The 14098-nt window shown below is 40.9% G+C and overlaps 1 protein-coding gene across 1 annotated transcript; it reads left to right on the plus strand.

The window, feature by feature from the left end:
- The first annotated feature begins 5814 nt into the window (after positions 1-5814).
- On the plus strand, positions 5815-10383 carry mnx2b (motor neuron and pancreas homeobox 2b). Its single transcript, XM_031728953.2, has 3 exons — positions 5815-6942; positions 8146-8306; positions 9220-10383. The coding sequence occupies exons 1-3, from the start codon at positions 6510-6512 to the stop codon at positions 9634-9636; spliced, it is 1011 nt and encodes a 336-aa protein (XP_031584813.1). The 5' UTR covers positions 5815-6509; the 3' UTR covers positions 9637-10383.
- The last annotated feature ends 3715 nt before the right edge of the window (positions 10384-14098 follow it).

The raw sequence follows: 14098 nt of genomic DNA on the forward strand, positions 1-14098 counted from the left end.
TTTCCTATTGGTGACAATTCAGGAAGTCTGGACTTGAGTTGTGTCTATGAATGTCCTGTTTTAACAAAACTTGCTTCAGCTAGCTGATAATGCTACATAATATAACCAAAGTACAGTGATTTCGGACTCAAAAAAAAGAATATCGATGATTGCCACAGAGTCAAGGCCTCAAAACAAACCTCTGCGTGCTGTCATATTAAATATTTGGGGTCTGTGTGATGAATGAAACTGACCAAGCGAGCATTAGTCAGGCTAGCAAACCAACATGAGTAATGTAAATTTGGCTAACAGCAAACCTAGCTTGATATTAAACATTTTATGTTGTATACATTAATAAAGAAAATACTTGAACTGGTTACCATTTCAAGAGGTTTCGGTCATTGTCAGCATTTTTGCTGTCACACATCACACATTTGCAGAATTGGGGAAATTTCCTGGTTTTCCAAACAGGAAGTACCTCACACACACACCCGCCCTGCTAACTTACCAGTTACGGTCAGTTTGCACCTTCTGTGCCAGCCGAGGATGTGATCCTCTTTTCATTTGGTTTCTTGTACTCGTGTCTTAATGATATCATATAAAGTGTACGCTAGTTTGCATAAAAACAAAGCTTTCACACAGAAACATCCAAAAGTTCAAAGTTTTTTTTTCATTGCAGTGCATTCCAGCTTTGGCAAACACCTGTGTTATCTCTCTGCTAGACGCTCATAAACATGCTAATGCACAATGAAAGCGAGAGAGAGGAGAGGGAAGGGGCCAAAGTAGCAAAGACAGACAATGGGAGATTCACATCCAGTGGGCTAGATGTCATATGGAAAAGCTCAATATTGGTTAATAAATGAAGGGGGACAGGATACAGAGACTAGGAGGAGAAGAAAAAGTAATAAATTACTTTTATCTCCTTAATGAGACAACATTAATTTTGGTCTCAAGGTCTGGCAGAAAAGTGAGTTGATTTATCATCTGTCTTTAACGCTGTGGGAATTAGTCTAATTACCAGAGCTATGGAGAGCTGATTTTCACTTCACAGTAAGCCCATTGTGCGCCACAACCATTTATCACAGCAGCAGTCTGGCCGTTGTCCTCCACGCCTGGTGGGAAAGGTGGTGTTGGTCAACAGCGTCCCTGAAAGCTTTGTGTGTCACAACATGCCTGAAGAGAGGGCAGATACAGGAATGTGCACACACAATCAAAGTAAGCTGGATTAGGATCAATCACAGTGCCTGGATATTGTATCAGTGACAGCGAATCAAAGAAGATATATCTTTCAATGTCCGTTACATTGCTTTGTTGATGTTTTTATATGTTCTGTGTTGTTCTGACGAGCTATAGAAACGCCTGAACTTTCTCCGTTCCGCTCTATCAGCAGCGGGAAGGATCTTATCAATACCTCAAACCGCCAAGAATCACTGACCCAGAGGAGGTGAATAACATAATGACTGGGCCAGCATGCAGATAGAACAAGAGCACACCTGAATTAGTTTAAGGACAGGGCAAGCTGTCTCAGAGCTGTGGTAATGATTGAAAAATATGCCTGTAATTGCTGATAAGCTCTTTAATGTTTCAGTAAACTCCTGTTTGCCGCTAGGTTTACTGACGCATAACTCGTCGATAAACTCTGGCTTTGTAGTCAAGGGCCCGCGGCTCCTTTGAACCAATTGTCCTCTCACAGAGAGAAGGGTGTGCACTGCTTTTGGAGAGTTCCACTAAAGGTTCAAGGGGCCATGTGCATGTGAGGACATGTGTCACAAGGGAAGAAGGGAAAGGAAGTAATGACAGTTTAGATCAGAAAACATTCATTATTAAGCCTTCCACCGCATTAAAATAAAACACTTTCAGCTACACCTGCTGTCAGATATTTCACCTGATAGACTGCAGCCTGGAGTAATGTTTGCTCTTACTGACTTCATTTTTAACAACAGTGTAATTAAGCTATCATGCTATTCCCATTGTCCTACATTTTATCTAGTTTTGACCTCTAAGAGGTTTGCCCATAACTAATCACAAGACAGATCACATTACTATATCTGCTGTTTATAGTTTTAAAGTAAACGAATAAGAAGTCATCATCTTTGCAAGAAGCTCTGTGACTATATACTTCAGCACTGTAAACTAAATTGTAAAATCTGCAGCCAAGAATGAGTGCTCGAAATCAGTGCTCGAAATTGCAAGAAACCCAAGAGCTACTTTTCAAACTCTACAAACCTCAGTTAGCATTTTTAAATTAATGAGAGTACAGTTAGGAGAAAACTGAATAAGTATGGTCTGTTTGGAAGGATCGTCAGGAGAAAGCTTCTTCTGTCTGAAAAGCCTGACTTGGGTTTGCAAAGTTGCACATGAACAAACCACATGACTTCTCGAACAATGTCCTTTGGACAGACAAAGAACAAAGTGAAGATGTTAGGCCATTATTCAAAGTAGTATATGTGGTGAGCACAAATTACCTCATACAACTGTCAAACACGGTGGTGGAGGGATGACGACTGGGGCTTATCTTGAAGCCATGAGGCCTGGACTAATTTCAGTCTCTGAGCCGACCACAGAGTCTTCATCTAGAGTATTCTACAATAAAATGTGAATGTAGGAGGACAGTGACCCCAGTAACAGTAGCAAATCTACAACGGATTGCCCAGAAAAGAAAAGAATCAAAGTTTCGCAATGGCCTGGTCAAAGTCCGGGCCAAAGACCTCGACCTGATTGAAACCCTGTGGCGGGACCTTAAGAGAGCTGCGCATGAACAAATGCCTGGAAACCTCAATGAATCATTGGGGTTTCTTTTGATTTTTTCTACTATTAAATTCATGAGCTTCTTGCAAAAATAAAAAATAAAAATCATAGCATTCTCCCCAACAACATTCAAATTTATATCATCAAAGAGACACTTAAGAAATTGCTGAGCTAACCTGAACAGCTTCTTCTTCTAAACCATTAAAGATCTTTAGACCCCATCTCAATTACACCAATTACACCTGTTCTGACTTTTATATTAATCAGTCTTCTCTTCATTAATAAGCTTTGTATTACAAGTTCATAAAGCTTCTGATTCAGCTGTTATATTATCAATTATGGACCTATTTAGGATTAGCAGGACTTATGCACATATCGACTACAGCAAGATTTCATCTTTTCAGGAGGATAACAAGACCATCGTCAGAAGAAGGCAGCAGACACTGGAAGCAGGCGCTGATTCAATTTAATTCGTGGACCTCTGTTGGCAGACCCAAGTGACAGATTTAGCGGTGGCCTGGCTATTTAAATTACTTTCAAATCATAAAGGAAAAAGAAAGGAGGGTTTTGCAGAGGGGAGAGCCTGCAAGAAACAGGCAGAAGGTAGCACTGATTACCCAGAAGCAAATTCCCTCTATATCAGCCCCGGAGACAGACAGCAATCTGCCTGATAGACAGAGAGAGAGATGAGGATGAGAGACACAGCAGCAACACGGGTAAAGGAGAAAGAGAAAGTGAGAAGTGGGCGGACCTGCAATTTCCTGGAGGTCAACTGCATCCACACATACACACGTGTGCACACAATTTTACAGATTTAAGAAGGGAGTGTCCTCAAAAGAGGTGGTGTTTTTGTTCACATCAGCAGAATGAAACACATAAAGGCCCACAAGTGCTTTTATGTGGAAAATGTAATATTGTGACATGAGGAAAAGATGGTTGTTTGTTAGTGAAGGTGTTAGAGCCTAAAACATATTCTTGGGAACACATAAAGCAAATAAATATACGTATTATATTGTTATATATTACAGAAGCCACAATTGCACAGGAAAAAAATCACAATATTTATAGTTATTGTTGGATTAGATACAGAGAGTGCAGAATTATTAGGCAAGTTGTATTTTTGAGGAATAATTTTATTATTGAACAACAACCATGTTCTCAATGAACCCAAAAAACACATTAATATCAAAGCTGAATGTTTTTGGAAGTAGTTTTTAGTTTGTTTTAGTTTTAGCTATTTTAGGGGATATCTGTGTGTGCAGGTGACTATTACTGTGCATAATTATTAGGCAACTTAACAAAAACAAATATATACCCATTTCAATTATTTATTTTTACCAGTGAAACCAATATAACATCTCCACATTCACAAATATACATTTCTGACATTCAAAAACAAAACAAAAACAAATCAGCGACCAATATAGCCACCTTTCTTTGCAAGGGCACTCAAAAGCCTGCCATCCATGGATTCTGTCAGTGTTTTGATCTGTTCACCATCAACATTGCGTGCAGCAGCAACCACAGCCTCCCAGACACTGTTCAGAGAGGTGTACTGTTTTCCCTCCTTGTAAATCTCACATTTGATGATGGACCACAGGTTCTCAATGGGGTTCAGATCAGGTGAACAAGGAGGCCATGTCATTAGTTTTTCTTCTTTTATACCCTTTCTTGCCAGCCACGCTGTGGAGTACTTGGACGCGTGTGATGGAGCATTGTCCTGCATGAAAATCATGTTTTTCTTGAAGGATGCAGACTTCTTCCTGTACCACTGCTTGAAGAAGGTGTCTTCCAGAAACTGGCAGTAGGACTGGGAGTTGAGCTTGACTCCATCCTCAACCCGAAAAGGCCCCACAAGCTCATCTTTGATGATACCAGCCCAAACCAGTACTCCACCTCCACCTTGCTGGCGTCTGAGTCGGACTGGAGCTCTCTGCCCTTTACCAATCCAGCCACGGGCCCATCCATCTGGCCCATCAAGACTCACTCTCATTTCATCAGTCCATAAAACCTTAGAAAAATCAGTCTTGAGATATTTCTTGGCCCAGTCTTGACGTTTCAGCTTGTGTGTCTTGTTCAGTGGTGGTCGTCTTTCAGCCTTTCTTACCTTGGCCATGTCTCTGAGTATTGCACACCTTGTGCTTTTGGGCACTCCAGTGATGTTGCAGCTCTGAAATATGGCCAAACTGGTGGCAAGTGGCATCTTGGCAGCTGCACGCTTGACTTTTCTCAGTTCATGGGCAGTTATTTTGCGCCTTGGTTTTCCACACGCTTCTTGCGACCCTGTTGACTATTTTGAATGAACGCTTGATTGTTCGATGATCACGCTTCAGAAGCTTTGCAGTTTTAAGACTGCTGCATCCCTCTGCAAGATATCTCACTATTTTTGACTTTTCTGTGCCTGTCAAGTCCTTCTTTTGACCCATTTTGCCAAAGGAAAGGAAGTTGCCTAATAATTATGCACACCTGATATAGGGTGTTGATGTCATTAGACCACACCCCTTCTCATTACAGAGATGCACATCACCTAATATGCTTAATTGGTAGTAGGCTTTTGAGCCTATACAGCTTGGAGTAAGACAACATGCATGAAGAGGATGATGTGGACAAAATACTCATTTGCCTAATAATTCTGCACTCCCTGTATTGATTTGAAATGTGGCATTATCAAAAGTTGGAGTTTTCCTTCTGGTGCAGAAACATGCAGTTTCTCAGTGTGAGTTTCAGATAAGCCTAATTCCTCTTATTATACTGTGACTTATAATTTTTGACAAACTGTATCTGTATCGATGTTGTCGTGCCATGTCTGAGAGACGCAGAGAGACGGATGCACGCCGGCTTTCTCCGGTCTTAAAACTGCATTAGTTCACATTAAGCAGAGGGCCAATTAACTTATAGCCTCTACTGCCAAGTCATTACACTTTTATACGGTTTGTGTGCAATTCCTGATCGTAAACTTTAATAGCATCGGTATGGCCTTGGTATAGGAATGAAACAAACCATTAATACTAATGATTTAAATACCGTACACAACGTCTCTAACGTCACACCAATCAGAGGTAACCAATAACATTAGTGTTGAAAACAGGCCAGTATTTGGCTCTAAGGTGTGGAGGATATTAGCAGCACTAATAATTAGTCTGGACAATGAAAGCAGCGTATAATTCTTTGTTTATGGCAGCCAGGTAGCCGCAATCTGTGGAGAGTACGAAGAGCTGGCAGTAAGATAGATACTGAAAATACAATTGCCCAATCTTCTAATGTACTTCGGTGCTTTGATGCAGTTGAAGGTGTTTGCAGGCGGGACAAGGGTTGGACATTACCTCACTCTGAATGCTTTCTGGGGGGAGAAACGAGCGAGTAATTAGCTGATTAGAGGCCCGTCAGAGCAGCTCGAGCTCCAGCCAATCCCCAGCTGGCAGCGGCCTCCAGGGGTGGAGAAGGACGGCTGATGTAGAGGGAAACATACCTCTGTGGGTTAGTTTTCCAAGAGATTCGATGGTGCGGACTGACATAAAGAAACCGGTGCACGCGCGCACATGCGGGTGTCAGTAAGAGTAGCATTAAACAAGTACAACGAGGAAAAATCGTGCCAATGTGTTTTTTAAACGAATATACAGTTTTCGGGCTATTTTTCTTTCTAAAGGGGGGAGAGGAGAGCTTATGATTTTGTGACTGAAGAGCACGGCACAGGTGCGCACCTGGAGAGAGTTCGACTTGTGTTTTCTAAAGACTCCTCAGTCCCGCTCGCTCTCTCTGCTGCTGCTGCTGCTGAAGCCATCATGGAGAAATCGAAAAACTTTAGAATCGACGCTCTTCTGGCCGATGAGACCAATCGGTGTGGTCGAGACCTCTCACCCGGTCTGAGCAGCGACAGCCCGGCCGGCAGCCCGGTCTCCTGCCGCCGTGCGGACACTCCTTCCCCGCGAGGAGTGCAACTTCAGACCGGAATAATCCCCAAGCAGAGTGTCCTCAATCTCCCCCATCCGGGTCTTGCATCGCTGCCTCAGGGAGCTATTCCCGGCATGTATCCTGCACCCATGTACCCACTATCGGCGTTGGGTGGACAACACCCTGCGTTCGCCTACACTGGCTTCACGCACCTATCGCAGACCTACCCAGAGCACCTGAAGGCGGCTGCCATGGCTGGATCTCTGCCCCTGGAGCACTGGATCCGTGCTGGGCTCATGATGCCACGACTGCCGGATTACAGCTGTAAGTGTGATGACATTAGATAAGCAGAGGTCCAGAATAATCAAACTTTAAAATAAATAAATATATAAATAAAAAATAGATATATTTCACATGAGAATTTATTTGTTAATTTATTTTATTTTCAGACAGCTGTGTGTTACACTGAAAGAGAAAGAATTTAGGCGGAACTTGTCAAGTTAATCTTGATATTATTATTATTATTATTATTATTAGTAGTAGTAGTAGTAGTAGTATAATTTTTATTATTATCATTATTATTATGCTCAATTAATAACTAAATAGTTGTCATTTTGGGGGGTGTTGCTTATTTTTTCATGATAACAAGCACACAGCACCGATTTATTGCTTAAATCACAAACCCGACTGACGAATCTGACATTGATTTTTTTTTCTATTCTCCAAAGTTTTATTACATTTAAAAACCATAATAAATAAAGATAATCTGAGAAAGAAACGGGCAGCATTTTGATTTGTTTATTTATTATTCATAAATACATTTCACTGGCAGCGTAATTTAAAGCCTTCGGTTAGCTTTGCGTTGTGCTCCTTCTGGTTTTTTTGTTGTTGTTTTTTTTGTTTTTTTTATCCGACTAAGTCCTGTATGTTGCGTTAATGGCAGTCATACATCGTCCCTCGCAGTACAGTGGCCCCTGTTTTACTGCTTCTCTGTCATATTTTAATTTTGCCCCATTTATTTCTCTATAAACGCCAGCCCGATGAAAACTGTCTTTGTGTGACGAAGAAACTATAAACAAACACCTAAAACGTTCTGTAGTTCATCAATAAAATCCCAAAAGCCTTCATTGAATTTTCATTAAGTTAATGGCATGCCTGTGTTTTTATGGCCTCTGCGCCCGCTTCTGCCGTGTCCCCCCCGTCAACAATAAACTGGAGTAAAGCTATTATAGTTAATGATGGCCCGAGAGTGCCGGCATATGTGCGTCTGTTCCCACCCACAACATTACCATGAACTTCTGATGTCCTTGATGTTACAGTATATAAATAAGAGTGGTGGCAGCCAGTGAGCAAATATTCCTGGATAGATCCTTAAATGAATCCAAATAATTAGGAAATAACTTTATAATATTAATATTCACATATTCAACCATCCTGTTTTTAGGTGATTTAGGTTTTTAGAATATACACTTATAGTCATCTTGCATGGGACCACACACAAACTGATAACTTTGCTTCCTCTTCCAGCGGGTGCTCAGTCAGGCCTGTTGGGGAAATGCAGGAGGCCCCGCACTGCCTTCACCAGCCAGCAGCTCCTGGAGCTGGAGAACCAGTTCAAGCTTAACAAATACCTGTCTAGGCCCAAGCGCTTCGAGGTGGCCACCTCACTCATGCTGACGGAAACACAGGTGAGCCAGACCAGAGACTGCAGAGCTCCTCTTTACATCTCCAGAACAAATTTATTGACCTGACGTACATTATTCTCAAATTTTAAAAGTCAAAGCTAACTACAGCTACAGACCAGATGCCAGCACACTGTGTGTGTGTAGTTACAGTTACAACAGTTATATCTATTTTTTTATTTTCTTAATAAGAATAACTTGGTAGAGTTAAAGGAGTGTGAACAAAATCAAAATAGAAGAAAAAGAAAACAACCAATCAACAGATTTAATCTTTCTTTTTCTTTTTTTATTGTAGCCTCAAATAAGACCAAACCATTTTTTAAAACCATGAAAACAGCCAGCAGCAGTCTATTACATCAGCTTTAAATGGTACATTTCACTAAAGTATCTTCATTCAGTGATTTTATCTTGTTGCAGTTAGCTGATCAGCAAACTGCTTCTCATGTCCAGAGATGTTGTGATGTCAATCATCTTTGGCAGTTTTCAGTGTTCATTGTTTACCTATCTTCATATATTCATGTGTGTAAGACTCACATGTCTTATGTTTCTGTTAATATTTATTTGTCGCTGATTGTTTCGGTGTTATGAATTCTAATATCTCTGGTAGGAGGAGGAGGGAGTATTTGTGATAATAAAGAGTGATGTCGTTAAGAGTGATGACCACAGCATGAACCCGAAAATAACACTTTTTATCCTCCCCAACACTGACATGCAACATGAAACATATCACCTTAAAAATGAAGGTAAAATAAAATAAACACTTTATAAAGCAGATTTTATCTAACCAAGAAAAAAGAAATAGGACAGAGAGAGCTTCTGGAGCTGTGACCAAATTTGTCTTTGTTTCTGTTCAGACAAACCCTGGGTTGCGTTTCTTCTTTTAAACATGTGTTCTTCTTCTACTACGATCACTTCCCAGGTGAAGATCTGGTTCCAAAATCGGAGGATGAAGTGGAAGCGCAGTCGGAAGGCAAAGGAGCAGGCCACTGCCTCCACCCAGTCTGAGGCAGAGAGACTACGCAGCTCGGGAAAGACAGGCTCCAACAAATCCAGTGAGAGCAGACGAGCTTTGAACCCAGACGACCGAAGGATAGCTCTCGAATTGGAGGATGGAGAAGAGGAAGAAGATGGAGAGGATGAGGAGGAAGAAGTAGCGGAGGCGCCCCAGCGTGGCTTTCCTCTTTCTGCGGGTAACCGAGTTGGGATCCAGCAAACCACGGACTTCTTGCAGCGTAACGATGAAGCTGGCTACAGCTCCCACAGCCCTTTCTCTGATGATGAGCTGGATGGGGTGGAAGTGGGTGGGGGTGACAGGAAAATTGGGGCAGGACTGTGAATACACACCCAGAAAAAGGTTAAAAAAAAACCCCATGAGAATTACCTGAGTGTTTCAGCGACATCACACCGGGAAAGTCTGTGTTTGTGAGAGAGGACAAACCTAAAGATCTTCACCTCGTATGCTCTGAGAAGGTTCTTCCAATCAGGACATTTGTTGGACTCATTCACACACAAACAAATGCAGGATTATGACGCGTGTATAGTGCTTAAACTATTTGTGAATAGAATTATCACAAAGTAATTTACATTGCTGCAGCATGCTGGAAAAAAGTGCTTATTTCTTTCCCTAATTTTTGCTCTTTTTTAATGCGCCAGGCATCCTCTGTGGCAAACTTGTGTTTCCACCATCCACTCACAGCCTGAGCTCCACTCAGTGAACACATTTTTTTAGGAATTAAATGTTAAGGGGAGTGAACTGTAACACATTCAAACAGTTTGATGAGGTTCAGGAGGCACACTAGCCGTGTGACCATTGATAGAACGGACAAAGGCTCAGAAACAGCTGCAGTTCCAGATGTTTTTGCTCCCAGACTTTGCACAGCATCCCATGTAGCGCATTTCCATTTGTGCATTTAATGTGAATATTCAGATTTTTTTTTTCCAATAATATTTATGACTTGGTTGTCATCACTTACATGTAAATAAATGAACTTAATTTATTCGAATGATTGCAAGGATGAATCGTACGTGTATTTATCTCAAACTTGTGTGGTGTAAATGTGAAATAAAGAAAATGGCAACAAAAGAGGTGAATTATTTCCATTCGCTTTGATGGAAATGTGTATACATATATTGACAAATACATTTGATTTGAATTGTTTTTAAAAATAAATAGAGAAAAAGAAATCACATATCTGCACCTGAAGCCTGAGCTCACACAGGGGTGGTGCGCATTGAAGGAGCTGCTTACCTGCTGCCTCATCATTAAATTACCAGCTGACGTCTGCAAAGCAACATCTGAATGAGCCAGAATCCTCCTGCTAACAGCTGCTGTGGATGGATAAGATATACTTCTATTCATTCTATTATTAATTTCAATTTCAATTTCTGTCACAGAGCTAATACACAGAGGGAGAGAGACAACTTGTTATGCTCACATTCACACCTAAGAATTATTGATAATCAACAAGCAAGTCTCTAGACTGTGGGAAGAAGCTGGAGTACCCAGAGAGAACCTATGGAGTTTTTCCTGAAAAAGCAGGGAATCATTTGCACAACTAAAATTAGTCCAGAAAGCAAGAAGAATGTAATTTTGATGTATTTTTCAGTCTGGACCAAAATGCTAGATAACCACTCTGACAGTTGTTGTACATAAGAAAGGAAAACCACAAACAGCTTTATCTCACTCCCGTGAAAATGCTCCTTGGCTACAAAAGCAATCCGCTGTTCATGTTTGCGTCTTTTTCAGCTCCCACCCATTAGCTCACATCCCTGCTGCCTCTGGTAGTAAAACAAAGCACAAGTACGCCTCATTTCACAGTTTTAATTTACTGCAGAGGCTCTCAGATATTAATTACTTGGTGAGGTTTACTGATGGCCAAATAATTAAGCTAATGAATAGGAAGTAAAGCAATCAAAAGCCTGATGGCAAGCGGTCACATAGGCCCATTTTAATTTCCAAGAGCAACAGCATGATGAGTTTGTGCCACCGCAAGAGGCTTTTTATTGGACCCCCATGTAAGGGCTGTGATTAAGGAGCAGACTGGAGGACATGCAGTGTGGTGAAACTTAACCCCTTCTCAGACCATGGTCACATATTTATATAGTGATTAAATGCATTCTTAACTGGTGGCAGTGATTAGCAGTGCTTTTAGTGCCCTTATGAGGCTCTTAGCTGTTCTGTCTTATATATATAAGAAACTTAAGGGACCCTTAAGTGCATCACATGTTAAAAAATGTACTTTTAATGTGAAAATCATGTATATGTTTGTGTAGGATAAATAATTGGCTGAATAATAACAGCTGACATCAAGTACAAAGAATCACCTTGACATCAAACTTTATCGGAACAAATCTGATAACATATTCATTATGAGACCTCTGCTGAAATATTCCCAGTGTAGCATTTGGGAATATCTGCATATCTTTTAAACTTCACATTATCAAAGTATGGAATTGCCACCTTTTGATTAAAAGCTGACTTTTTCTTAAACGCAACTCTTTGTGTATTTTATTTATCCATCACATCCTTACAGCCAGCGCAAAGCAGCTCAACCTCTAATCTAAACTGAATTAGTTTGATTTGTCTGGCTTGAAATTATACTTCATAGTCAAACACACGAGCACAAATACATGAGCATTCATGCCATTGGTGCAAGTTTTATTTTCTGTGACAGTAAAGGATCAACTTCATGAAAAAAAAAGACCTCCAGAGCTTCTGAGGTGAGGCGTGTAGTAAACTATGAGGACCTTCTTAGTGGGACTACAGCGGAAATCCCTGCTCAGGGAGACCTCACAGAAGATCAAAGGTTTTATAACGAAGGGGGGAAAGAAAGAAAGAAAGGTGGAAGCGCGCAAGGATACACTATGAGTTTTAACACGTGGTCATGGCTTTAGCAAATCTGGTTAAGATCGAAATGATGCTTAACCTGAAGCAGCATCAAATCCCTTTTTATTTATTTATTTAGCTCGCCAGTGTTTAACTCCAAAGAAGTTTTCGTTTAACTTTGACTTGATTTAATAGGAGTGAACGTAACACGCCTGCAGAGTGAGCCTCTATCAAACCGCAGCTTTTAATTTGGCTGATGAAAAATCTCACGAATCAATAGGAGCTCATTTAGTTGTGTGACTTGTCAGCTCTATGACGAATGTCATTTGGCCCATTTTATGACAGAGGGCCCTCTGACACAGGACGCACACACACACACACAAAATCACAGCTAATTGATAAGGCAGCGGAGGAATATATGGAGGTCATTGATTCTGTTTCTCCTCTAATTTAATCTGAATACACTGTGCGTGTTGATTAAAAAATTTCCCCCCTCGCGTAAATTACACTCACCGCTGATAACGCTGTCACTTTCCGGCAACAAAAAGTGCTGACGGGCCCCCCTGCCTCTCTCTGTTTTTCACCAATAATGCGCAGAGAGCCCGCGTCTTTCTATAAAAATCTTTCACTGTCTATTGAATCACTCAAGTCAGCCCCTGAGACGTCAAGAACGGTTTACCAGAAACCCCCATTTTCATGGTTAGACAAATAAATTGGCCTTCCTTTTTTTCCTTTTTTTGCTTTGTCGGATTATAAATCAGCTCGCCCTTAAAATATTTACACCCTGTAGTTTAATCAATCAGCAAAATGCCGGGCTCATTACGTAAATATGAACAGATTGTGCGATCTTTTAACGTAATCACACGTACCGCCGCAGGTTTCCCGGGGCCCTGTCCTGTCACTTAACTAATGGACAAGTAAGGCTGCAGTGAGCGACGGGGTCCCATAAATCCACATCTGTCCGACTTAAAACGCTGTTCTAAAGCACGAAAAAAGGCACTTTTTTTCTTTTTTCTTTGCCAGTAAAGTTTATTGAAGAGGCGTTTTAGGGGTGAATGTATTCATGGGCGTCATTTATTATTGCAGGAAAAGTAGGGTGAATTAAGGCTGATTGGGACCGTTTTTTTGAATTTCCGTCCCGTGTAAATGTTCGTGTCATAAATTTACTGAATAAAAAAATAAATAAAAATCATGATGGATTTCTGTAACAATGGAGAGGCCGTCCATCTGTGTGAGGAGGAATGAAGGTTATCTTACTTTTCAAGGAGACGTAAACTGACACCAGGCCTGTTTTCTTTTTAAGTGTTTGGATCTTCTGGGTGACTGGGACAACCTTTATCATTAGTAAGGAAAAGTTTGGGGGGTTTTTTTTAATGATAATAAAATCTCATTTTTCGTGCATATTTATTTGCTTTCCTGCTTATCATCATTTTTCTGATTAACTTTATTAAATTATAAAGCCACACTCTCACAACACTTCCCTTACAGTGACAGCTGGATGCTCTGATGTCAAAGCTTCCAGCATCACTGGGCTAAACAGCCTTCAGCATGCTCACCTTTTGTAACTGAGTCATGCCATTATCCAGAAAAGGGCCGTGCAGAGGTCCAGTCTGAACTGTAGAAGCAGGGGTTATGAGAACAAGGTTGTGGTTAAAGTTAGCAATGTGTTGCTTGAAAAATTCAGTTGGTTAATGAATATTTTCTGCATACAAGGGAAGTAAGGCCTGTTCCACCATGGTGTAGACAGGAAGCAAAATGTAGGTGGAGTGATCTTACAGAGTTGACAGTGTTAATATTGTCACTGGTGTGACCATCATAGACAGGATTAGAAATTAGTCTATCACAGGGACAGTTGTAGAAAAAGAGAGGCAAGGCTGGGATAGTTCAGACATGTTCAGGGATTAGTGAAAAAGCTGGGGAAAGGATGTTGAAGATGGAGCTGCCACACAGGAGGAAAATACGAAGACCACAG

The sequence above is a fragment of the Oreochromis aureus genome, linkage group 1, assembly GCF_013358895.1.
Source record: "Oreochromis aureus strain Israel breed Guangdong linkage group 1, ZZ_aureus, whole genome shotgun sequence".
Lineage (NCBI taxonomy): Eukaryota > Metazoa > Chordata > Actinopteri > Cichliformes > Cichlidae > Oreochromis > Oreochromis aureus.